Below are 27318 nucleotides of genomic sequence, written 5' to 3'. Positions count from 1 at the left end.
GCGTTAGTGTTTCAGTGTTCAAGTTGGTGGCCGAATATAAGGGCTCTTATACAGGAATTTTTGGCTCCTGCTGTGTTCCAACCGTGAGCTTCAGTCTTGGTCCTTCATTCAGCTCAAATCCCAGAGCCTGCTTTGATCCCACACACCCTCAGAGCAGAGGAAAGCCCCCTTTATCATCTTCCTGCCAGCCCAGTCAACAATGTGTGGAAGTGAGTCAAACCAATTTTAACTGGGCGCGCTCTCTGAGCCCCTGGCCTTTACACGCTCACCATACAGAGACCCTCACATAGGACATTTAGCCCTGGCTGGAGCTTTTTGGTGTCAGCGTGGGATGCCATGGCGGGCTTCTCTGCATCATTCCAGGACTTGCAAGGTGCAGAACTTACTCTGGTGCCGCTGTGTTCCCTCATCGTAGTTCCTCTGACCGGGGGAGGTGGAGGAAGAATGTGGGGTGATTCAGCAATGGTGTGCTCTCAGACTGCTGAAGGAGGTATACACATGATTATCATAGCGAGGCAAGAGAACGATGCTAACTCGAAATCAATGTTGGGGAGTAACTAACTAGGCTAAAAGTAGCAATGGTCCTAAATTAACTACATTTTCAGTTGTGTGACAGTAGTTCAGCTGTTTTAAAAACAGTGTAGCTTTTAAAGTAATTACTTTTTCCAACAAACAGCAGCAAAACGTTACATCTCTTTTTATATGTCACACTGTATTACGCATGCAGCTTTACAGCCAAGTGAACAGAGGCAGCAATCACTCTTTCTCATACTGTATGTAGCTTTGGAAAAGTCCAATTTGTTTTAGTGAATCTTTGTTTTAGTGAATATTCGGTTCATGTAAACCAGTTAAAAAAGAAATTATTCACTAATTTGATAGTCTGCGCAAAAATCCTTGTTCAACATTTTGATTTTTTTATAGCTAAATGTTTAGTTAAAACTTATTTCATCACCATGTTTTTGACTTACTTGTATACTAGTTTTGTTGTTGTTGTTGTTGTTGTTTTTAGTGTATTTGGGTAAATGACATGACACTAATTTTTTTGCCCAGATGATTCAAAAATACATTAAAAATGCAATTAGCACAAAAAACATTTTGAATACATCTCTACTATGCTAAAAAAAACAACAACAAAAAAAAACTTTTCACAAGTCTTTTTTTTTTAAAAATAAATAAAAATAAAAAAAACATCTGGAGCATAGTTAAAAATGTTAAGTGGTTTAACCGTAAAATAAAAGTTTCATTAAAAGCTGATATTCTTGAAAAATAAAATGCTTACATAACTAGTTTAGAATAATATTTTATTATTATTTCTTAAATAAAAAATAAGCATTGAAACAATTTTGTTTTAAAACATTATTCATTTGAAACTTTGTCCTCCAAACCAGAAAGTCAGGTATATAACCAACATGCAAGTAGCTATTTTATTATTATGTGAAAAAACAAATATTATTACCATAATATTTCTTACAAATATATTTTTACCTTGAAATCTGTTTGAAATCTTTTTAGAAATTCATTAATTTGCATACACTCAAGTGTATTGAAGGTGCAAGAAAAGTCACTTTTTGTAGAAAATGCTACAAATGTTTTTCTAAAACAACATGGACACAAAGATTACATTTCTACAAACTTGACACGTGTTTTAAACTAGATTTTTAAATGATTTCTCATTTTTATCATCTCGGACAATGCTATTTGTCAATGACTCACATTTATATGTTCATGTTTTATGCTGTCACCCTAATCAAGATTAAATCATTAAAAAAGAAAATACTGCTGCCATTAAATAATCTGATTATGTTTTAAAAAGATATTTGAAGTAAAAATTTTAAAAGATATTGTCCCTGTTAATAACTTTAAAGATGCACTCAGAAACTTTTGTCTTTGTGTCATCTTGGACTTACCTAGCAGCTTGGATGCAGCATCATTTAAGTTTCAGTTTCAGATGCCATTGTAGAAATTTAGTATACACAGTCAGTCATGATTACTTTAATCAATGAGTGAAAATGTCCAATAACAGGATGGTCACTGAGATTAAGCAAGTTATGTGATTTTAACATGGCAGCCCCCATGTGTGGACCCTCTCCATGTAGAATAAAACAGCTTTTATAAGGTTACTGATATGACTGGAGTCTTCATTTTAATGTGAGTGGTCATGATTTCCTACATATTGCAAAATTACAATTAATGTCTTTACATTTACATTTATGCATTTGGCAGATGCTTTTATCCAAAGCGACTTACAGTGCCCTTATTACAGGAACAGTCCCCCTGGAGCAACCTGCAGTTAAGTGCCTTGCTCAAAGACACAATGGTGGTGGGGCTCCAATGTGGGGATTGAACCAACAACCTTTTGCTTACCAGTTCAGTGCTTTAGTCCACTACACCACCACCACTCTTTAGGAGTTAAACTTTTTTAATGAAGAAAAAATTACTGATAGCACCTTTAATGTAGTTAGCTTTTTGTTAGTAGCTTAGTAATGTACTTTTTATGTACTTTTTCAAAAGTATAGCTGTAATTTGACCACTTTAGAGTAGCTTGTTGCTCGGCAAGCTAAAATACAATTTTGAAGTAGCTTCAATACCGATGGAAAAGTGTGATAGCTTCTCTATCTTGCTGTCCTTCTGATCGCTATTTCTTGTATCTCATTTTGGATTTATCCCAGATCAGCTAAAGAAAAGAAAACAATTAACTAGATTTAAATATTCTATTTATCTGCCAATGAAAATTAATCTTCTTTTACAGTTGAAGTCAGAAGTTTACATACACAATTTTTTACACAATACACACTCCACAGATTTAATATTAGCAAACTATAGTTTTGGTAAGTCATTTAGGACATCTACTTTGTGCATGACACAAGTAATTTTTCCAGCAATTGTTTACAGACAGACTGTTTCACTTTTAATTGACTATATCACAATTCCAGTGGGTCAGAAGTTTACATACACTAAATTAACTGTGCCTTTAAGCAGCTTGGAAAATTCTAGAAAATGATGTCAAGCCTTTAGGCAATTAGCCAGACAGCTTCGGATAGGAGGTGTACTGAATTGGAGGTGTACCTGTGGATGTATTTTAAGGCCTACCTTCAAACTCAATGCCTCTTTGCTTGACATCATGGGAAAATCAAAAGTTATCAGCCAAGACCTAAGAAGAAAAATGTTGGACCTCCACAAGTCTGGTTCATCCTTGGGAGCAATTTCCAAATGCCTGAAGGTACCACGTTCATCTGTACAAACAATAGTATGCAAGTATAAACACCATGGGACCACGCTGCCATCATACCACTTTGGAAGGAGACACATTCTGTCTCCTAGAGATGAAAGTAGTTTGGTGCGAAAAGTGCAAATCAATCCCAGAACAGCAGCAAAGGACCTTGCGAAGATGCTGGAGGAAACAGGTAGACAAGTATCTATATCCACAGTAAAACGAATAACCTGAAAGGCTGCTCAGCAAGGAAGAAGCCACTGCTCCAAAACCAGCATAAAAAAGCCAAACTACAGTGTGCAAGTGCTCATGGGGACAAAGATCTTACATTTTGGAGAAATGTCCTCTGGTCTAATAAAACAAAAATTTAACTGTTTTGCCATAATAACCATCGTTATGCTTGGAGGAAAAAGGGTGAGGCTTGCAAGCCGATGTACACTATTCCAACCGTGAATCATGCAGCATCATGTTGTGGGTGACTGCTGCTGGAGGGACTGGTGCACTTCACAAAATAGATGGCATCATGAGGAAGGAAAATGATGTGGATATATTGAAGCAACATCTCAAGACATCAGCCAAGGATTAAATCTCGGTCACAAATGGGTCTCCCAAATGGACAATGACCCCAAGCATACCTCCAAAGTTGATGCAAAATGGCTTAAGGACAACAAAGTCAAGGTATTGGAGTGGCCATCACAAATCCCTGACCTCAATCCGATAGAAAATTTGTGAGCAGAACTGAAAAAGCGTGTGCGAGCAAGGAGGCCTACAAACCTGACTCAGTTACGCCAGTTCTGTCTGGAGGAATGGTCCAAAATTCCAGCAACTTATTGTGAGAAGCTTGTGGAAGGCTACCCAAAACGTTTGACCCAAGTTAAACAATGTAAAGGCAATGCTACCAAATATTAACAAAGTGTATATAAACTTCTGTCCCACTGGGAATGTGATGAAAGAAATAAAAGCCAAAAGAGACCCGGAAATATACTACCCGAACCCGAACCGGACCCTTCTATTATTTAAAAGCTTGGACCCGTACGCATGCAGAACCGAGAAATGCCAGACCCGAACCGGACCCGTCTATTATTTGAAAGCTGGGACCCGGACCCAGCCGGGAGACACAGACTCCATCGACACCGATTTCACAGCTGATTGCTATTAACAAGTTCATTTAAAAGTTGTGATAACAAAACTTTGTGTCTTACCTAATGTAATGTTAGTAGCCTTCTCGGGTCTTCGGGTTAGGGTGGACCCGTGAAGACCTCTAATGTAAACTTCTGGCTTCAACTGTATTTACATGTTGTTTATATAAGGATGTGAGTTTGGTTCTGATGTTGATGGTTGATTATTCTGTAACTCTGGTTCTCACTCTCCTTTCATAGCCAGTGGCAGATATTTCAGTGATATGCAGTGTGGTAGACTATCCGCCTCCAAAGCCATTTTTCAATTTAAGGTCAGCGTTTTGGATCACTTCCAGGATACCTGCTGGAGCTACTTCAATTATTTTTAACTTAATCTACCATTAATGGCACATTTGTCTCGTATTTCATCCAGTGAAATGTTGACAAGTGTGTCGGAAAGTTCTATGATGGATTATTGTCATTAGTGTTAAAGGTCGACACAGTTGTCTATGTTTCACTGGCTGACAAAAACGTGGTTTTGGAATGTACACTGATACCTAGCGGCATGGATGCTGCATAAAAAAATAATTTTTTAACTAGTGCCATTTGAAAAATAACCTAGACTATAGCACTCACTGTACAGACATTATGATGTTTTATTAAATACAATGAGTGTGATATTTTGCCCTTAATGGGTAGAATATGAATGACTCTGATCATAACTGCACTCTCATTCTCTACCATGCTGTCCTTAAGTACCCTCCTGTTCTCTTGAACGACTGCACTTAACTGGTGACACCAGCTGCTCAGTCAGTGAATGCTCATGAGTTTACACTCATCATTATAAATTTGCCCTTGCTCCAGTGGACGGAGGGCGATGCTCCACCTGATATGCAGGGCTGGAATAGAGTCTGGTATTCTCCACATCTCCATCTGAATTAGCACAGAAGAGTTGCGATCACATGACTCTACTTAGTCAAGTCAGTTTGCTATCATTCAACATCATGACCGAACACACACAGTGCACTGAACATATTCACTTGTTGTTGTTAATCAGAGCTAAAATCATGCCTGAATCTATTTTACACACACACACACACACACACACACACATACACATGTTGGTGCAGCTATCCTTACGAGGACTCTCCATAGACATGATTTTTATACTGTACGAATGCTAGATTTTATCCCCTAACCCTAACTCTACCCATAAACCTAACCCTCACAAAAAACTTTTTGCATTTTTACATTTTTCAAAAAACATCGTTAAGTATGTTTTTAAGGTGATTTAATTTATGGGGACACTAGAAATGTCCTCATAAACCACATTTATAGCATAATACCCTTGTAATTACCAGTTTTTAACCTAAAAATATTTCCTCGTAAACCACTTAAACCTGCCCACACACACAGTCAGCTATTAACACTGTCATTTATAATGTTGGTAGACAGATGACGGGTGTCCTGTGGCTGCTGTATGGATCATATGTTCTCTAATAATGACTAGTAGGACAGGTGTTATAAACAAAGAGCAAGAACCATCATTTCCTGTTTTTTTTTTTCACATTCATTCATTAAAGGTGCATTTTTTCCCCATTAAAAATGTACACATGAAGAAATGAAAAGTTATTTTTCAAAATATGTTAGTGGTGGTGGCGTAATGGACTAAGCACTGAACTGGTAAGCAAAAGGTTGTTGGTTCAATCCCCACAGCCACCACCATTGTGTCCCTGAGCAAGGCACTTAACTCCAGGTTGCTCCAGGGGGATTGTCCCTGTAATAAGGGCACTATAAGTCGCTTTGATAAAAGCATCTGCCAAATGCATAAATGTAAATGTTAAAATGATAGATACTCATATCAGGACTAAAAACCACAAAATTCCAATTTTGATGATGTCATGTTCATGTCTTTAAACCATTATGAACTTGGTAGCATGATATTGTTTCACAGGAACATCTCAGGAATGCTCACTGTTGTCGTTGGACACTGTGTTTTCCATTTTGGCTGTTAAGCTGGGCTCATATGTGTGTTTGTACTGTATTCAAGATGGGCAAAATGCCCTATAATGTCCCACAGGGTGCAGCAAAACAAGTAGATTTTATCTGTGCACTCAGTCAGTCAGCACGACAGATAATGATTATGCATGCATAATTCTAAATAAGTACACTCACTTAGCTTTTTATTAGGAACACAAGTACACCTACATATTCATGCAATTATCTAATCAGCCAATTGTGTGGCAGTAGTGCAGTGCATAATCATACAGATACGGGTCAGGAGCTTCAGTTAATGTTCACAACAACCATCAGAATGGGGAACAACAGTGACAACAGAACTGATCTACATTAGAAAATCGAATTGTTACACCCCTTATATTTAAAATAATTACTAAAAGGGATAGTTGGACCCCCCCCCAAATAAATACTCTCATTATTTACTCACCCTCATGCCATCCCAGATGTCTATGACTTTCTTTCTTCTGCAGAACACAAATTAAGCTTTTTAGAAGAAAATCTCAGCTCTGTTGGTCCAAACAATGCAAGTGAATAGTGGTCAGAACTTTGAAGCTCCAAAAGGCACATAAAGACAGCAAAAAAGTAATTTCTGCCTTTTAAGTGTGATATGACTCCAGAGGTTAAATCTATGTGTTTAGAAGTGATATGATAGGTGTGGGTGAGAAACAGATCAATATTTAAGTCCTTTTTTACTATAAATTTCCACTTTCACTTTCACATCTGATGACACATGTGGCCACGTTTTAGTTTCACTTTCACATCTGAAAGTGAAAGTGGAGATTTATAGTTAAAAAGCTAATGACTTAAATGATGATCTGTCTCTCATCCACAGAGCTGAGATATTTATTCGAAATAATCACGATTTGTCTTCAGCAGAAGAAGGTTATACACATGCACATCAACAGGTTAAGAGTGCAGCCATCGAGGGTACAGGGATCCAGCTTTGCGGCCCCTGACCTTTCCAAAGTTGAGTAGCCCTGTTTTAGAGTTTACTCAGAATGGTGCCAAACTGTTAGTGGTTTAGTAATCCAGGAAGGACCAATAAATGTGCCACTGATGTGATGTCACTTCCTACTGCCTGAGAGATCTCTCTCTCTTTAGTCAAATGTTAGAAATAATGACAAAAAAAAAACTGCAGTGGTAACTATGGAAACAGCACAGTGCGATTTCTCCAGGTCTATCCCTGTAGGGGTGAAGTTAATAAGATTATAGATAGATCTCTGTGATGACAGCGCTAAAGACCACTGCTCTGTCTTTTTAATTAGCCCCTCTCTTTCTCACAAACACATAGACACAAATCAAGCAAAGATGTTGTTGTGTAATTGTGTGTTGTTACATTAACAATATCTGTTCAATCCTGATATAAAACAACTGACAAAAAAACAGCTCTCCAGAAAGTGAGAAAATCTATTTATTCTTTTATTACTATGAAATAAAAACCCTGTTTTAACAAATTCCGAATTAAAACACAATGGAATATTTGAACTAGAATAGAGCTTTTTTTTCATTGCATCATAAAACGCCCTGTTTGCTGAGGTGACCTATTAAAAATTGTGTACTTTTTTAGTTTTGTTTGCTTACAAAACCCTCCAGTTTCAATGATCACGGTTGCCTTTAAAATGACTGAACAAAAAACATTGAACATAGTCTAGTTGTCTAGAATTCTTGTAATGGTGTTTTTTTTCTTTCATAGTTTGATGGGTTTTTTTAGGCCTGGGAATGCTTTGCAACATCAAAGACTTTCAGATTTGAGAAGATGTGTGCAGATCCTGCTCCTTTTAAACAACAAGTGATAAGAGAAAGGCCTAATCATTAATTATACAACTTTTGTGTTTTTTCTATCACACTACTGAGAAATCTGCCAAATATGTACGCTTGATGGAAATATGTACAATCCAAGATTATGCAACCTAGGGAGGAACTGCTCTGGTTTAAAAGTGTATATAGTTAAGAGCTTCTTGTTCTTATTTTTGGTGTTCCTCCTTTGATGCTGGTTTGTACGTTAACTGATCTTGCACTTCACAGTGCTTTAACTTGTGTATTTATTGTGCTGTCAATTGTGTATGAGTTTTTGTTTCGGTTCCAGAATTTCGCAGCGTCCTTTCCAACTGGTAACTGGTTAGAACGAAATACAAGAACGGTTAATAACGTTTAAAAAAATATATATATAATTATGACAGTTCTCTGTGCTAAGGGTGGGTGATTTACCAGTTGCAGTGTTGGCAGATTTTACAAGAGAAAAAAGCGACTTGATCTGGAAAAATAAGGGACTTGCCTCAACCAAAATAAGCAAAAATGGCATGGCATATAGGAGAGAGAGAGTGTGTTGCCATGGCAACGATGGAAAAATTAAATTAGTGCCTGCCGCACCCTCTACCAGGCAGTATCCAGCTGATAAGTATCGGCTCCACCAAACCATCAAGCAGGAAGGAGGTTTTAAATATAGTTCAATCATTTTAGCCTGGTGAATCACTTGAATATATCATTGTGACTCAAAATCACTGGCATGTAATGGAAGATGTCCTATACCAAGTTTTGCAATTCCAGTCAGAGTTAAATTTAGATTTAAAGTTGTTTTGGTTACAGAACTCATGACAGCTGGTATTGAGATGAATTTCCATTGCGACAGTCAAAAGGAGGATTCTAGGATTGAGAACTTCAGTGAGGTAGACCATGGTTACACCCTGAACCCAGAGAAAAACATCTTACTGTACACTATTTATATTTACTTCTCTGTTCTTAGAAAAACTTCATTACCAGCATGAGTTCCATATCATGGAAGTGGCATTTTTCAGAACAGGTAGTTTAAAATGCAAGACTTCTTCATGATGCTTGCAAGGCAGCACTGTATTGATATTCCTCAAATATTATGGTAAGGAATTTTTCTAAACCCCTAACTCCAAGTATTAAACTTCTGCAATTAATTAAGCCTGAACTGCTTAATCAGTTGACTCCATTCAAACTTTGTTTTGTAGATAATTTCAGCCTAAACTTTATACTTTTTTAGAAATGTAAGATTATTTTTACATTGACTTGCATTGATAGAAATTTATACCACAATATTTGTATTTGAATTCTGATTGGTCTTCTTTCTAACACTTATTTGCATACTGAATTCTGTTATTTTCTGATTTTGGTCTATTTTTGCACTATTTACACTTGCAAGACTATGTAATTTTTTATGTTGGTTCACACAGATGACAGAAAACAAGATGCGTGCTTAGTGTCATGACAATTGCAAAGCGGCTGTGATAAACCTAAACTTGCCTAAAACATTTAGGTAACTATTTTTACTACTTTGCAAGCACTGCTATTTCCTTCAGGAAATGCAAATCTAGTTTATGCTTTAATCTACGACATTCAGAAACCAAGTACATTTGTGTAGCTATACCTGAGCCAAGATGTTGGGTTTGTGTTCAAAGACAGTTGTGGAGTTTCCAGTCCCCATCTGGATGATTATGATAGCAAACACAGAGCAGTTTCTGGAGCAGCTGTTATTGAGGCTGTCTGGGAGAGATGTGTGGGGGAAGGTTGTTTGTAGTTCTTTTGAAGTCTGTCACTGGGTTGTTGCAGCAGAAAACATTGTGAATTGTTTTGCTTGTTGGTAGAAGGTGACACTTTCAGACACTTAAATCACACTTAAAAATGTCTAAATGTAAGGGGGTAGCTCAGCATGTAAAGATGCTGACTACCACATCTGGAGTCGCAAGTTCGAATCCAGGGCGTGCTGAGTGACTCCAGTCAGGCTTCCTAAGCAACCAATTGGCCCGGTTGCTAGGGTGGGTAGAGTCATGTTGGGTTAACCTCCTCATGGTCGCTATAATGTGGTTCTTGTTCTCGGTGGGGCACGTGGTGAGTTGGACTCAAGATGGCGCCGAGTATGGCTGCTGCGTTGCGAGCTCCGACACAACTTAGCAATGGTTTGTTTGTTTTGTTTACAATTCTTATGTTTCTTGTCTTGGATGTTGCCTGCCTTATTGTCTACGACAGACAAACACTTTTGGACATTGGCTCAGCGATCTCACACCGTAAACCGGACTTCACATTCCTCAATGCCGACCCGCTGTTTACAAACACGCAAGCGGAGCCCTTTGTCTGGGCAGCACGGCCGCGGAAACGCAGGAGGAAAAGGGGAAACAGAGCCGGCGTTCTCATCAGAGTAAGACGCCGCGCAAATCGACCCCCGCTACCCACTATTCTACTGGCAAATGTTCAGTCTCTGGATAACAAGCTCTGCGAGCTGAAAGCGCGGATCTCTTTCCAACGAGAGACGAGGGACTGCTGCGTTATCTGCCTTACGGAAACTTGGATGTCTGCGGAGATTCCAGACTCAGCCATTGAACCCGCGGGGTTCTCCATGCTCCGAGCGGACAGAGCGAAAGACCTCTCAGGTAAAACTAGAGGAGGTGGTGTATGTTTTATGATCAACAAATCCTGGTGTGATCAGAGGAACATACATTCTATCAAGTCTTTCTGTTCTCCTGATCTGGAATTTCTTATGCTTCTGTGTCGACCATTCTGGCTACCGAGGGAATTCACAGCGGTCATTATCACTGCTGTGTACATCCCCCCACAAGCCGACACAGACCGGGCACTCAAGGAACTGTATGGGAGTATAAGTGAGCAGGAAACCGCGCACCCTGAGGCCGCGTTCATTGTGACCGGGGACTTTAATAAAGCCAGTTTAAAATCAGTCGCACCAAAATATCACCAGCACATTAGTTTCAACACACGAGGGGACCGGGTTTTGGACCATTGCTACTCTCCGTTCCGGGATGGCTACAAATCCCTCCCCCGCCCACCATTTGGAAAATCGGACCACTCTTCCATTCTGCTTCTGCCCGCTTACAGGCAGAAACTGAAACAGGAAGCACCCACCCTCAGAACGATCCAGTGCTGGTCGGACCAATCAGACTCTACGCTACAAGACTGTTTTGATCGCACGGACTGGGAGATGTTCCGGTCCGCCTCTGATGACGACATCGAGCTTTACGCTGATAGCGTAATGTGCTTCATCAGAACGTGTGTAGAGGAAGTGATTCCGACCAGAACTGTGCGAATCTATCCGAATCAGAAGCCGTGGATCAACAGCGATGTTCGCGCAGCACTTAATGTGCGGACCTCCGCTTTTAATTCCGGGAACGCGGAGGAGCATAAACAAGCCAGTTATGCCCTCCGAAAAACTATCAAAACAGCAAAACGCCAGTACAGGAGTAAGATTGAAGGACAGTTTAACACCACCAACTCTAGAAGCATGTGGCAGGGAATTAACATCATCACGGACTTTAAAGGGAATAAAAACTCCGCCATGAACACCGCTGCCTCTCTACCGGATGAGCTAAATACTTTTTATACTCGTTTCGAGGGAAATAACACCGCCCTCGCGGAGAGAGCTCTCACGGCCGAAGCTACAGAGGTTAGTTCACTCTCTGTCTCTGTAGCGGATGTAACCCGATCATTCCGACGGGTGAATATCCGCAAAGCCGCGGGTCCAGACGGCATTCCGGGCCGCGTCATCAGAGCGTGCGCGAACCAGCTGGCTGGTGTTTTTACGGACATTTTCAACCTTTCCCTCTCTTTGTCTGTAGTCCCCACATGCTTTAAAACATCCACCATTGTGCCTGTTCCAAAACAATCGAAAATAACTTGTTTAAATGACTGGCGTCCTGTTGCTCTGACCCCCATCATCAGCAAATGTTTTGAGAGACTAATCAGAGATTACATCTGCTCTGTATTACCACTCAATCTTGACCCGCTGCAGTTTGCTTACCGTAACAACCGCTCCACTGATGATGCCATTGCATCTACAATACACACTGCTCTCTCCCACCTGGAAAAAAAGAACACTTATGTGAGAATGCTGTTTGTAGACTACAGCTCAGCATTCAACACCATAGTGCTCTCCAAGCTAGATGAGAAACTCCGGGCTCTGGGCTTAAACAGCTCGCTGTGCAGCTGGATCCTGGACTTCCTGTCAAGCAGACGCCAGGTGGTTAGAATAGGCAGCAACATCTCCTCATCACTGACCCTCAACACTGGAGCCCCGCAGGGCTGTGTTCTCAGCCCACTACTGTATTCCCTGTACACACATGACTGTGTGGCAACACATAACTCCAATGCCATCATTAAGTTTGCTGATGACACGACGGTGGTAGGTCTGATCACTGACAATGATGAAACAGCCTACAGAGAGGAGGTGCACACTCTGACACACTGGTGTCAGGAGCACAACCTCTCCCTCAACGTCAGTAAGACAAAGGAGCTTGTGGTGGACTTCAGGAGAAAAGACAGAGAACACAGTCCAATCACCATCAATGGAGCACCAGTGGAGAGAGTCAGCAGCTTCAAGTTCCTGGGTGTCCACATCACTGAGGAACTCACATGGTCCGTCCACACTGAAGTCGTTGTGAAGAAGGCTCATCAGCGCCTTTTCTTCCTGAGACGGCTGAGGAAGTTTGGAATGAACCGCTACATCCTCACACGGTTCTACACCTGCACTGTGGAGAGCATCCTGACTGGCTGCATCTCCGCCTGGTACGGCAATAGCACTGCCCACAACCGCAAAGCACTGCAAAGGGTGGTGCGAACTGCCAAACACATCATCGGAGGTGAGCTTCCCTCCCTCCAGGAAATATATACAAGGCGGTGTGTGAAAAAAGCTCGGAGGATCATCAGAGACTCCAGCCACCCGAGCCATGGGCTGTTCTCACTGCTACCATCAGGTAGGCGGTATCGCAGCATCAGGACACGCACCAGCCGACTCCATGATAGCTTCTTCCCCCAAGCAATCAGACTTCTGAACTCTTGATCTCCCACGATCAAAATACATCATCCCTGCACTTTATTACTCTTTTATCTCACACCGGACTGTCATAAATTATATTACTGTCATTATATTATGTCTCTCTTAACAACTGACTATCAACCGACAGCCTGAATGTCAATACAGTACAATACTGTACATTCTATATATATACTTTTTTCATATATATTTTAATTTTTATTGAATAATGTGTATCTATATAGTATCTATATAGTAAAAAACAAAAAAAAAAAAAAAACAAAAACAGCATATTGTATACTGTGCAATGTATGTTATTATTGTATATTGTTGAGTGTAATTGTGTATAACAGATGTTTAAATTGTGTTGTGTTAATTTGATGTTTTAAGTTGTGTAATTATGTATAACAGATGTTTAAATTGTGCTGTGTTAATTTGATGTTTTAAGTCGAGTTTAATTATGTATAACAGATGTTTAAATTGTGCTGTGTTAATTTGATGTTTATTGTAGATTGGCGTATGTCTCATCACTGTCACGACTGCTATGTTGATCGGAACTGCACCCAAGAATTTCACACACCATTGCACTTGTGTATATGGCTGTGTGACAATAAAGTGATTTGATTTGATTTTGATTTGATTTGAGTTGTGCGTGGATGCCGCGTAGAATAGTGTGAGCCTCCACGCACGCTACGTCTCCGCGGTAACGCGCTCAACAAGCCACATGATAAGATGCACAGATTGACGGTTTCAGATGCGGAGGCAACTGAGATTCGTCCTCCACCACCCTGGATTGAGGCGAGTCACTACGCCACCATGAGGACTTACAGTGTATTGCGAATTGGGCATGCCGAATTGGGTAGAAAAGTGGAGAAAATCCAAAAAAACAATAACAAAATAAAATGTCTAAATGTTATTTCATTTAATACAAAATATAAATTGAAGTAATGCTAGTGAACAAATTATGCTAGACATTTTTTTTTTGCAGAGCTAACTCATTAACAAATGTTCTTAGCCATTTTTGCAACTACTGATCCTAACCAACACTTTCCAAGGTAATTTTAGTGGATGTATAATGTTATTATGTATATGATCATGACTATACGATAGTCATGATGTAATTTGAAGCCTAGCGTACTACTTTTAGTGAAATTTTTGCTTGAAATATGTGTTTTTGCTATATTTATTTTGAATAAATGTCACTTGGTTGAATATGTTATGTAATTCATTGATATACATTTTAAAATGTGAAATAAGAGCCGTCGCCGGTGGGCCTGCAGAGAAAAAAAGACAGGTGTAAATAGGTGTTGCTTATATACCATGTTTTTGGTTATAACTTCATGAAAAACTATAACAGAACATAAAATATTACATACCATTACTTAGAGGAGGTGATTATCTTTTAAACGAGCCCACACACAATGTAATCGGATGCATATATCATTAGATAATCCACACAAATCACAATGTGCACACAGCACATAATGTGCCATCTGGCTTAAAAACACGTTAGCTTTCCTAGATCAGATAACTTCATTGGAAATGATGTAGTATATTGTCCAGCATCATGGAACGCTAAACCAATCATATTAGGATTCAGATCGCTGAAACCTGAGGTGGAAGTCATACAAATATGGGCAGAGAGGATCATTCACTCTAATTTATATGGTCACCAAGAGATGGCGCCAATTACATGACAGACTCGATGGCTCAAATGACACAGAATGGAACTGAATGAAATCTCGTTACTCATGCCTGCATGCTTTGGAGTAAGAGTATACCTTTAGCCATTGTTGTATTTGCATGTTTAATTATTTCTTATATACAATTATTATGTTTTATTTGTTTGGAGAGGCTTTTGAACACTTGGTGACGTTTTTGTAATGCAATACATTTGGACTGCATTGTCGTATCAACACAAAATTTTACTCAGTTACAGGTGACATGATTGTGAACAAAACAAAAGCAGTTATTCTGAGCTCCCTTATTTACACCATGAGAAATAGTATAATGTCAATTTAGAAAAATACATTTAAAAAAAAGTTAATATTTGGCTTTTTATTTTTTTTTTTGCTGTTACTTATGCTGAGATTTTCAGAATGTATCAAAATATATATCATTAAAATGTTTGAAAAGGTTTCTTTAAAATGATACCAAACACCTGACCTTTTTATTTTTTATAAGCCTGCAATTTTGGTTATGCCACTGAAAGCAAAAATCTTTAAAAACACCCTCAGAGCTTAAAGGGTTAATGGCTCCTTGTTCTTCACCTTTGGAGCATTTTACATTTCCCTGAAATCAATTTATAACACTGAATAGGTGTTGACATGTAAACATGCGCAGGCATATGCTAATATAATAATGGTTGTTATATAACTATGATCATTTTTGAATTGCCTGTTTTTGTAGCTCAGTTTTCTTAAATGTGCTGGGTGGACTGGGAAGAGAACTTTGTGAATATTAGATTATGTCTAAAAGGCCTATACATCAAAAACTTTTATTCAAAGGAGAAAGGAAAATCTTGCTTTCCATTATATCATCACAGAAAACAAAAATATGATAAATAAGAAATAAGTAATGAAATATACTCAGGAAATGTATTAATCTGATTAATTAACATGTTTTTCTAAAAATTCTGCAATTAAGAAGCTATAAGAAAGAAACAAAGGGATGTTTTTGTCTGGCCCTAATCCAACAATGATATTACATTATGTATGTTGTATTACATTATGTATGTAAGTCAGTCTCATGGGGTTTGAAGCTAAAGTTCAGATTTATTCAACTCTTCTCCTATGTTTAACTGGTCTTTTGGGACATCTTCAATTGATGAGATATTTCCATGGAAGATTCAACTTTATCATGTTCTGTTAATAAATTATTCATGTTGTGAAGTTTTGATGTAAGCTATGCTGTGCTTTAAATGTGTGTTTTGCATGTATGCGTGATGGGTGTTAATTTACGCTGATGTTTTGGGAGTCATACATTCTAAAGCTGAATATATAATATTATTGAAGTTATGTTTCATTATTGAAGCACTATTTTATGTCACATTTAGTTTCTGAAACTTCAGTGCAGGCTCTCATTTTCTCAGTGGTGAATTTTGCCTAGATCTCTCTCTTTCTCTCTCTCTCTCTCACACACACACACACACACACACACACACACACACATGTTGGTGTGGCAATCCTTATGAAGACTCTCCATAGACATAATGATTTTTATACTGTACGAACTATAGATTCTATCCCCTTAACCCTAACCCTAGACCTACCCCTAAACCTAACCTTCACAAAAAACTTTCTGCATTTTTACATTTTCAAAAAAACATTGTTTAGTATGTTTTTTAAGCAATTTGAATTATGGGGACACTAGAAATGTCCTCATAAACCACATTTATAGCATAATACCCTTGTAATTACCAGTTTGTAACCTTAAAAAATTTCCTGGTAAACCACCCAAACCCACCCACAGACACACACACACACACACACACAGTATCAAATATTCATACACAAGCATCCCAGGCTTTTGAATCTCCTTCGGTGCTCATTAGTGGCTGACACTTGAAAGTTTAGAAAACATTTCAATATTTATCAGTTTTACTGAGCTTCGGTTGAGGGCAGAAACATGAAATAGCAGCAGACACTGCAAATCTCCAGGGCTTGAAGAACAAATTGCAGAGTCTCCCTCACACTCTGAAATAATGAAGGTCTGCCAGATCAGCTGGAACACTAGATAAGAGCATAATTTTATATATATATATATATAGAGAGAGAGAGAGAGAGAGAGAGAGAGAGAGAGAGAGAGAGAGAGATGGAGAGGTATCTGAAGTTCCTGTGGGTCACTATGAGGACAACAGGTGTATTTCTAAGATTAAATGTCATTATTACACAATATCATTGGCGGATAGTATGTGAATTGGCATGCAGCCACTGTTTTGGTCATTCAGGTGTGTACAGGCTCCAGTCTTTTCAAAGGTCAAAGTTCAGGTTGTCAAGGTGACTAGACAGATCACTGACATAAAGACAAATCCTAAGAGAGACAGCAGTCCCCCTGAAAGATCAAAGTCTCATTCTTGTTGTACAAGGACCTGAAATAGATGCTTGAAACTTCCTTGAGACAGTCGACATGTGACCAATGTGATGCTGCAGGGAATAACAGATCGACAAGAGACAAGGATTGAGAGACAGAGAGATCAGTGGTGCTAGAGCGAGTTGAGAAGGGGGTGGGTCATATGGATAGAGCAAGAGGGAGAGGGAGGGATTGATGGCTTTCTATGGTGGATTTGAGTGGGGCATGTTTTTATCCAGTCGCAGTTGAATTCCATCCATGGTCACTGGAGGTCAAGATCAGCCACACTTCTATCCATCTCTTCTGCTTTTTGAATCCTGTTCTCTTGTTCCATTGTGGTATGAATTTTTCATTCCTTGTGTCTCCATGCTGCTCCAATACAACCGTTTACTCTCTCTTCTAGAATCGATCTACCGCCGTGGAGCTAGAAGATGGAGGAAGCTGTACCGGGTGAACGGACACCTCTTCCAGGCCAAACGCTTTAACAGGGTGAGTTCTCCAGTCTTCTCCAGCTTGAATGATGACGTCCGATTGGACGGTTCATACATTTGACCCACTTTGCTCTGATGTTTGGTTTGTTTGTGTGTTTATAGCACTATCATCTTGTTAACAAGTCAAATTTTAGCATTCTTTCAATACAGGAAGAAATGGTTTACTCTCTTGCGAAAGGGAACGTGTTTTCAAATGTTTAGAGTTCTGTTTATATTTGAGCTGCCTGAATTACAAACAAGCTGTGGATGTCGTATACTTGAAAATGGAAGAGAAAGTTATGGTATCTGTAGTGCTGTCTGTTATGATAAGTATCTGTAGCTGCAGTGGTGACTGTGAAGTTAAGTATCTACAGCTCTAGTAGTGACTGCTACAATAGCCGCTTTTCCACCATCGGGTCAGTGTGAGCCATTGCTATCAACTGGTCAGCCGGGGCCAGTAGCCTCGGACCTCGAGCCATGAGACCAAAATCAATCTGCATTCCCACTATCGGGCCAATAGCCCGCAGTGTTGCCCTAAAACCCACCCGCTGGTATCAGACTTTGGAGACTAGCTAGCCCTCGAAATGAACACAAATTTGTATTGTGCCCCCAATTTTATTCATTTTTCCCAAACCTGTACCTAGTGTACTTGAAACACAACTTGGCAAGTTCTACGACAATATACTTAATCACATCTCCATTTCGGCAGATGCCGTCGATCTGATGTTGCACATTTTCTTCAGCCATTTGGGAAATGAGTATCTTGGTACTGACCCTCTGACCTGAAACAGCTAAACTTCACCTTTGACATTGACCCCGCCTCAATCCCCAGTTGGCCTTCTTTGGCCCAAGGGTAATTGGTGGGCCAAAGTCCATTGGCCCAGAGGAGACACGATGAATTCCCGGAAGTGACAGTGGGAATGCAACTGGCATGCACTGGCACACCCATATTTGGCACAACAGTGAAAACGAGGCTAATGAGTATCTGTTGCTGTATGTTGATGTAGTAGGAACAGTTACGATACTGTAGCTGTAGTTTCAAAAAGTATAAGCAGCTGTAGGACTGACTGCTATGATATGTATCTGTTGCTGTAGCAGTGACTGTTATAAGTACCTTAAACTGTAGTAGTGACTTTTACGATAAGTATCTGTTGCTATAGTTACTGTTACGAAAAATATCTGTAGCTGTAGCACTAACTGTTAAGATATGTATTTGCAGCTGTAGTGACTGTTACGATATACGGTATATCTGTTGCTGTTGTAGGAATTTTACGATAAGTATTTGTATTTTACTGACAAGTATATGATAAGTATCTGTAGCTATATTATTAACTGTACAATATACAATATATGTTGCTGTAGTTGTGACTGTTATGATACGTATATGCTGCTGTAGCTGTGATACGTAAATGCTGCTGTAGCTGTGACTGTTATGGTATCTGTAGTATGGCTGCACAGATCCGATAACTGGATCGGTATTGGCTCTAATACTGACATTTTTAACCGGATTGGTATCGGTCCAACAAGACCGTACAAATCCGACTGCTTATTAATTACAGTATGGTTGTTATTGTCAGGTTCCAAAAATGACATAAAAGAACCATAAATGTACCTTTAAATTAGTCCATATGACTTGTGCATTATATGAAAAGTCTCTTGAAGCCATACAATAGCTTTGTGAATTGCAAAAGTCTGCACTTAATAAATAAAAATAATAGTCTGTTGCTGTATCTTGTTTGGAAGAACGCGTCCTCCGGAGGTCGCATTTGTCGGCTGCATACGCAATCGAGGCTGTCTCGTTTCATAAAAGTGAGTAGGACACTTTGAATGCAGCCTTCGAATGCAACCTTCTTTCACTGGAATTTGGAGGATGCATGAGGTGTATCCTTCGTGGGCACTCACAACCCACAATTCTTTGCTTCAACGGAAATGTCTAAAAAAAAATTATGCCAATTTGCCCGTAAATATGATGTTCAAATGCAAGGAATGTTAATTCCCAAGTTGAAGTACCTCAGTAGATGGGTGCAGAGTATATACAGTATCTCACAGAAGTGAGTACACCCCTCACATTTTAGTAAATATTTTATTATATCTTTTCATGTGACAACACTGAAGAAATGACACTTTGCTACAATGTAAAGTAGTTAGTGTACAGCTTGTATAACAGTGTAAATTTGCTGTCCCCTCAAAATAACTCAACACACAGCCATTAATGTCTAAACCGCTGGCAACAAAAGTGAGTACACCCCTAAGTGAAAATGTCCAAATTGAGCACAATTAGCCATTTTCCCTCCCCGGTGTCATGTGATTCGTTAGTGTTACAAGGTCTCAGGTGTGAATGGGGAGCAGGTGTGTTAAATTTGGTGTTATCGCTCTCACTCTCTCATACTGGTCACTGGAAGTTCAACATGGCACCTCATGGCAAAGAACTCTCTGAGGATCTGAAAAAAAGAATTGTTGCTCTACATAAAGATGGCCTAGGCTATAAGAAGATTGCCAAGACCCTGAAACTGAGCTGCAGCACGGTGGCCAAGACCATACAGTGGTTTCAGGACAGGTTCCACTCAGAACAGGCCTCGCCATGGTCGACCAAAGAAGTTGAGTGCACATGCTCAGCGTCATATCCAGAGGTTGTCTTTGGGAAATAGACGTATGAGTGCTGCCAGCATTGCTGCAGAGGTTGAAGGGGTGGGGGGTCAGCCTGTCAGTGCTCAGACCATACGCCGCACACTGCATCAAATTGGTCTGCATGGCTGTCGTCCCAGAAGGAAGCCTCTTCTAAAGAAGATGCACAAGAAAGCCCGCAAACAGTTTGCTGAAGACAAGCAGACTAAGGACATGGATTACTGGAACCATGTCCTATGGTCTGATGAGACCAAGATAAACTTATTTGGTTCAGATGGTGTCAAGCGTGTGTGGCGGCAACCAGGTGAGGAGCACAAAGACAAGTGTGTCTTGCCTACAGGCAAGCATGGTGGTGGGAGTGTCATGGTCTGGGGCTGCATGAGTGCTGCCGGCACTGGGGAGCTACAGTTCATTAAGGGAACCATGAATGCCAACATGTACTGTGACATACTGAAGCAGAGCATGATCCCCTCCCTTCGGAGACTGGGCCGCAGGGCAGTATTCCAACATGATAACGACCCCAAACACACCTCCAAGATGACAACTGCCTTGCTAAAGAAGCTGAGGGTAAAGGTGATGGACTGGCCAAGCATGTCTCCAGACCTAAACCCTAATGAGCATCTGTGTGGCATCCTCAAATAGAAGGTGGAGGAGCGCAAGGTCTCTAACATCCACCAGCTCCATGATGTCGTCATGGAGGAGTGGAAGAGGACTCCAGTGGCAACCTGTGAAGCTCTGGTGAACTCCATGCCCAAGAGGGTTAAGGCAGTGCTGGAAAATAATGGCAGCCACACAAAATATTGACACTTTGGGCCCAATTTGGACATTTTAATATAATTATACATATTACAGTATCTCACAGAAGTGAGTACACCCCTCACATTTTAGTAAATATTTTATTATATATTTTCATGTGACAACACTGAAGAAATGACACTTTGCTACAATGTAAAGTAGTGAGTGTACAGTGTAAATTTGCTGTCCCATCAAAATAACTCAACACACAGCCAATAATGTCTAAACCGCTGGCAACAAAAGTGAGTACACCCCTAAGTGAAAATGTCCAAATTGGGCCCAAAGTGTCAATATTATGTGTGGCCACCATTATTTTCCAGCACTGCCTTAACCCTCTTGGGCATGGAGTTCACCAGAGCTTCACAGGTTGCCACTGGAGTCCTCTTCCACTCCTCCATGACGACATCACGGAGCTGGTGGAAGTTAGAGACCTTGCGCTCCTCCACCTTCCGTTTGAGGATGCCCCACAGATGCTCAATAGGGTTTAGGTCTGGAGACATGCTTGGCCAGTCCATCACCTTTACCCTCAGCTTCTTTAGCAAGGCAGTTGTCGTCTTGGAGGTGTGTTTGGGGTCGTTATCATGTTGGAATACTGCCCTGCGGCCCAGTCTCCGAAGGGAGGGGATCATGCTCTGCTTCAGTATGTCACAGAACATGTTGGCATTCATGGTTCCCTTAATGAACTGTAGCTCCCCAGTGCCGGCAGCACTCATGCAGCCCCAGACCATGACACTCCCACCACCATGCTTGACTGTAGGCAAGACACACTTGTCTTTGTGCTCCTCACCTGGTTGCCGCCACACACGCTTGACACCATCTGAACCAAATATGTTTATCTTGGTCTCATCAGACCATAGGACATGGTTCCAGTAATCCATGTCCTTAGTCTGCTTGTCTTCAGCAAACTGTTTGCGGGCTTTCTTGTGCATCATCTTTAGAAGAGGCTTCCTTCTGGGATGACAGCCATGCAGACCAATTTGATGCAGTGTGCGGCGTATGGTCTGAGCACTGACAGGCTGACGCCCCACCCCTTCAACCTCTGCAGCAATGCTGGCAGCACTCATACGTCTATTTCCCAAAGACAACCTCTGGATATGACGCTGAGCATGTGCACTCAACTTCTTTGGTCGATCATGGCAAGGCCTGTTCTGAGTGGAACCTGTCCTGTTAAACCGCTGTATGGTCTTGGCCACTGTGCTGCAGCTCAGTTTCGGGGTCTTGGCAATCTTCTTATAGCCTAGGCCATCTTTATGTAGAGCAACAATTCTTTTTTTCAGATCCTCAGAGAGTTCTTTGCCGTGAGGCAAGAGTTATTAGCAAGCTGGTGCAAATTTACCTACATCTGTATGATCGTTCATGTAGAGACATTTTCCAAGACCATGTCATGCAATTTTTTTTTTTTTTTGAAGTAGTCTACAAAAGAAATCAAATCTACTCAAATACTCTCAAGTGCTCATTCACTCATGTGCCATCTGCAGTGAAAGCCATTCACAAATCTGCCCATAGTAAGATATCTTATCATAATTCTTTTGCATGTATTCTGCACATTAACACTCATTTATACATCTGTCTTTGCGGTAGTATCAGTGTCATCATAAATTACAATAACAGAGTGTAATCGTCGCATATTATGGCCGTTTATAGTGTGTTAGTGCATTAGCGTTATGAATTCAGAATGTAAACAAGACCGTTTTTTTTACTGCATTTATATTACTTGAAATCATCATCAAGTGGTTAAAACAGCTTCTTTTACTGACCTCATGTGAATTCTACTCATAGAATGTGGCATAAAGTCATTGATAATACATTTGAATGTCACATTAGTTAAGGTTTTACATGTAGCTTCCTCATAATGTAATGCTTCTCTAATCGCCTCCCACAGTGGTGTTGCGGGTGTGTGAATGTTTACAAACAGTATACTGTTGCTCGGCTTTTTCAAACTTTTCTTTACTCCTGAATGAAGAATGAAGAAGAACTTCGGGGCCTTTAGATGTCGTGTCACATTAAACAAATTACAACTTTTAAAAACAGATCTTTAGACCCCTGCATTCTGCATCCATTCCATAGCCTTATTTTAAAGCCTCCTGAGACTTCTATTAGGCTATTTTCATATAATGTGGTAGAAAAAGGCAAATGATTATTTGTGTTTGTTCATCTTGTTTTTGGCTCCTTGATAAGAGGAAGCAGATTGAAAATCCTTGAAAAGCGGAGCAGATTTTCCTTATATTTGACTGAGTTCACAGGGATTAATTTATGATGTCATAAATAGTGAAAGTGGCATCTGTCGCTGTGGTGATGGAGGTAGCAGGTGTGGCATCTGTGTTGTATCAGACAGAAGATTGAAGCTTTAGAGTGTAATTAAACTGCAGCTTTGGCAACTGTGATACGAGAAACAGCCCCTAAAACACAATAAACTATAATTGAGCTCTTGCGAAAATGGCGATATTGTTTTAGAGTGGCTGTGTTTCTATGGTTAATGTCATTATTTATCATGTTGACAGTGGTTTGTGGAGTGTAAGAAGCAGAGGAATGCATCTTCAATTTTAAAGGGATGGTTTAGGGGGTAATGCACTGAGATCATTTCCAAGCACTTCACTCATCATGGCTCTTCTGAGGACACAGTCGATAAAAAACGAGTCCAGGTCTTTCTCATCTCATAGCCAACTGACCTGCATTTTCAACACCAATGCCCAAAGATAACAAGCTCTTTACACCTTCAGAAACCACAACTCATTTTAGATACATTATAAAAAAAATACTCGAATTACTCATAAATAATATTGTATATGTTTTTTTATTATTATTCTAATTTTGTAAGCATGTAATTATGGTTCTGTTCACTCCATCTCCCTCCATAAAGTCTTTTTTTATTCCACTAGATGGCAGCAAGTACAATAATTTTTTTTTTCTCTATCACCTTCCGTCACGAAATGCCAATCTGAAATGCAGGTGGCGCTGTAACACATTTTAGCCCACACAAATGTGCTCGTCCATAGACATTCGGTCTAATTTTCAGTTCACGCACCACTCCCATTGTTTCATTGAATATCTTGGACTCTTGGTGGAATAGAAGCTCAATTTAGGTGTCATTAGAAAGCTGAGATCCTCCTCTTTGCATGTCCTATTTAAAGGGACATATTGTAACTTTTACCTCCATTTTATTGTGCGTATGTGTGTGTTTAATTTGCTATAATTTGGGGACAAATTTGTCCCCAGAAGTGAGAAAAACTTGAGAAACCAAACTGCTACAGTTAGGGTTTGGGTTAGTCTGTAGTATTTATAATTAGCTTTATATAAAAACAATAGAAGTCATGTCCTCGTTTAGATAGCTTGGTAAATGTGTGTTTGTGTGGCCCCTGGCCAAAAGCCCTATCAAATGAATACCACTGAATACATTGTAAATGGAAATCTATTTTACCCAGCAGTCAGAAATCCATTCTGGCTATATTATCTCATCTCAGGTGAATCTTCCTTTAAACTCACTCAAGATGAGTGTAATCCAGCACTGGGGTTCTCTAAGGGTGTTGTGGAGCCTTTGCCAAGCTGAGAGGGAACATAACAAAATAACACCGTGTCTTTGTCTGGCCATCTCTAGCTTTCTCCTGTACAGTACATCTGTTTTACATCATTAAATTTTTTGTTTGTTTGTTTGTTTGTTTGTTTGTTTTTTGTTTTTTTTTGGCTGGTTTAACAATTACATGGTTTTATTTAAGTGAGCAAAATAAATGATTTTTGTTTGTCTGTTTTTGTCACTGTCACTTTGAGCTTTCCATTGGAGATGCACCAGTGTATCGGCCAAACATTGGTATCGGATGATAAATGCAATTATCTGCACTATCAGGCGTCGGCCGATTGTTAAAAACAGCCGATGATCAGTGACATTTTTTTTTTAAATAATCATGTCAAGTCATTTTTTTTATATGTTTGGCACTTTTCACAATACACATATTTTCAAAGCAGCTTTACAGAAAATAACTATTTTGTAGCTCCGTGGCAACTTTAAATTCATAAAATTTTGCTGGAAAATGATACGAAGCGAAACATTACTGATTCATTACAAGTTGTTTAAGGGCTCCTAGCCAAAAGCCGTATCAAAACAATATCACTGAGTACAGTGTAAAATGGAATCTGTTTGAATCATTCATAATATAATATCATACTTGTACATTTAAAAAGGAAAATGTGTTTCATCTTCAACCCATTCTAACTGATGCTTCCACTGTTTGACTATCACAGATCATTTCTCGCAGTTTCAATCTGTGTTAGCCAGCTAGAAAACGTTACCTTGGTGACATATTGATCAACAAACGTATTATAGTGACAACACAGCTCTGGCCTGAAACTCTCAATCAGGCCCTTCAGGCCATCTTCATTTTGAGCTCTGCCTCTCTCTCTCTTTCTCTCTCTCTCTCTTTTCATGCAAAACCAATATTTGCCCTCATTTCAAAGTGCAAAGTACTCATTTCAACTCCTCTGAGCATGTTGTTGAACTCCAATCCCGCTGTTTTGAGATCTGAGAGGTCTTAGTCTAAGAATGTGATTAGTGTGTGCGATCACAGTGCGTGTGCAATCTACGTGGGAGTTTTTGGGCTGGTTGGTCTGCAGGCAAAGCTTTCTGATATGGATGAGCACTCCAATTCTATAGAGATTCACAGATGATGTCACTTTGAAGAGCCTCTGGTCCTTGTAATTATCATCAGCGTCCTACTTATGGCAGTGTGTGTGTTTAAAAAACTGCTGAAATACATTGATGGCTTTGAATTAGACTGCTACATGTTTTATTCTCTCTATTTAAAACAGACAGAGACAAAGAGAGGGAGGCAGCAAGAGCGAGAGCGAGAGAGAGAGAGAGAGAGAGAGGAAGTGTAAGATACAGAGGCAGGCAAAAGAAAAGGGAGAGGTGGATTGGATAGTGTGTTTTATGTGAGTGTGTGGGTGGGTGCGCATGTGAAAGAGTCTGATATAATCATTTGATCCTCTCTTGGAGCTCTGCGCTGCTCCTTATAAAAAAAAATCATGAGTTGCAAAAAAGAGACCGATTCTCTCCTTCTGCACTGAAAGTTTTGCATTACTTTTAAACTCTTGTCTCTGGTCATTTTCAACTTCTGCTTTCCCGCAAGTCACAGTATGGCACCTCCTGCTGTAATGATTTAATAATGATTCAAATGTGTACAGCTGAATTTTTTTATTTTGTTTGTTTATTTAACAGGGACAATACACTAGGCATTATTACACACAGACAACCAATGCCATGTACATAGGGCATATAGCATGAAGCTAGCTTGCATCCCTCGACCCTGGTTAGGCATTTACATAAAATAAAAACATCAAAATAAAAAAATAAAAAACAAACACAATCATCACAATAAACAAAACAAATACAAATACACATATGTATATACAGATAACTATGTGTGTATATGTTGTACCTAAACAATCAAACAATGGCATATTGACATACCTAAGTACATATGTAACTTTATACAAAGTCACAAAACATAAAATGTAAATTATCTTACATACAGAAAGAAAATGTAAACATAACCAACCTAAATAAGCCTAAGTTACTCAATGTTCACATCGCTGAAAAGATTTCAGCCATTGTTTCAGCTTTGTAGAAAAAACTGTGAGTTCTGATTGCAACTTTAAATCTACAGGCACAGTGTTCCATAGATGTGAACCTTTCTGAAAAGGATGATTGACCCACAGCAGTTCTGCATCTCCGAACTCTACAATTCCCACTTACTGCCCCTTTGGTCTTTACCCCATCACTATTGTATTTTTGTATCAACTGACAGATTACATCAGGGGCATGGCCATATATACACTTAAATACTGTTTTATAAATGAAAACTTAACAAATCATATTTTTGAACAATTTGACAATGATGCCATTTCATTGGTTTCTGATCCATTACTTTTAAAGTTTGTTTGTATAATGACATTACAGGTTTAACAACTGATTGAGAAGCCTGACCCCAAATTATCGCACAATAGGTCATATGTGATAATATCATAGTATGCATAAACATTTGAGCTGCTTTAAGAGATATACATGGTCTTATACGAAAACAGTTCAAATTTGTCTTAATAGTCTTAGACATTTTCTTAATATGAGCATCAGACTTAAGCTTAGAGTCTACAATGACACCTAGATATTTGAATTCACTCACTTCCTTGATTTCCTTTTGGTCAGTTTTGATCTTAGAAGAAGGATTTTTACCCATA

At 39.5% G+C, this 27318-nt stretch overlaps 1 protein-coding gene across 6 annotated transcripts in view; it reads left to right on the top strand.

Moving 5' to 3' along the window:
• LOC127414530 (protein kinase C zeta type-like) overlaps window positions 1–27318 on the top strand; it is a 190045-nt gene that overhangs the window by 100777 nt on the left and 61950 nt on the right. For 5 of the 6 annotated variants that reach the window (XM_051652617.1, XM_051652616.1, XM_051652622.1 and 2 more), the window contains one exon: window positions 17604–17689. In XM_051652617.1, coding sequence (XP_051508577.1) covers window positions 17604–17689 — 86 coding nt within the window. Of the gene's footprint in view, window positions 1–4; window positions 491–17603; window positions 17690–27318 lie in introns of those variants that run through there. The other variant, XM_051652618.1, reaches the window with a different exon arrangement.

Source organism: Myxocyprinus asiaticus, chromosome 24 (genome assembly GCF_019703515.2).
Source record: "Myxocyprinus asiaticus isolate MX2 ecotype Aquarium Trade chromosome 24, UBuf_Myxa_2, whole genome shotgun sequence".
In the NCBI taxonomy this organism is placed as follows: Eukaryota; Metazoa; Chordata; class Actinopteri; order Cypriniformes; family Catostomidae; genus Myxocyprinus; species Myxocyprinus asiaticus.
The sequence above is the reverse complement of the archived record's forward strand: the minus strand, read 5'-3'. Positions and strand labels throughout refer to the sequence as shown.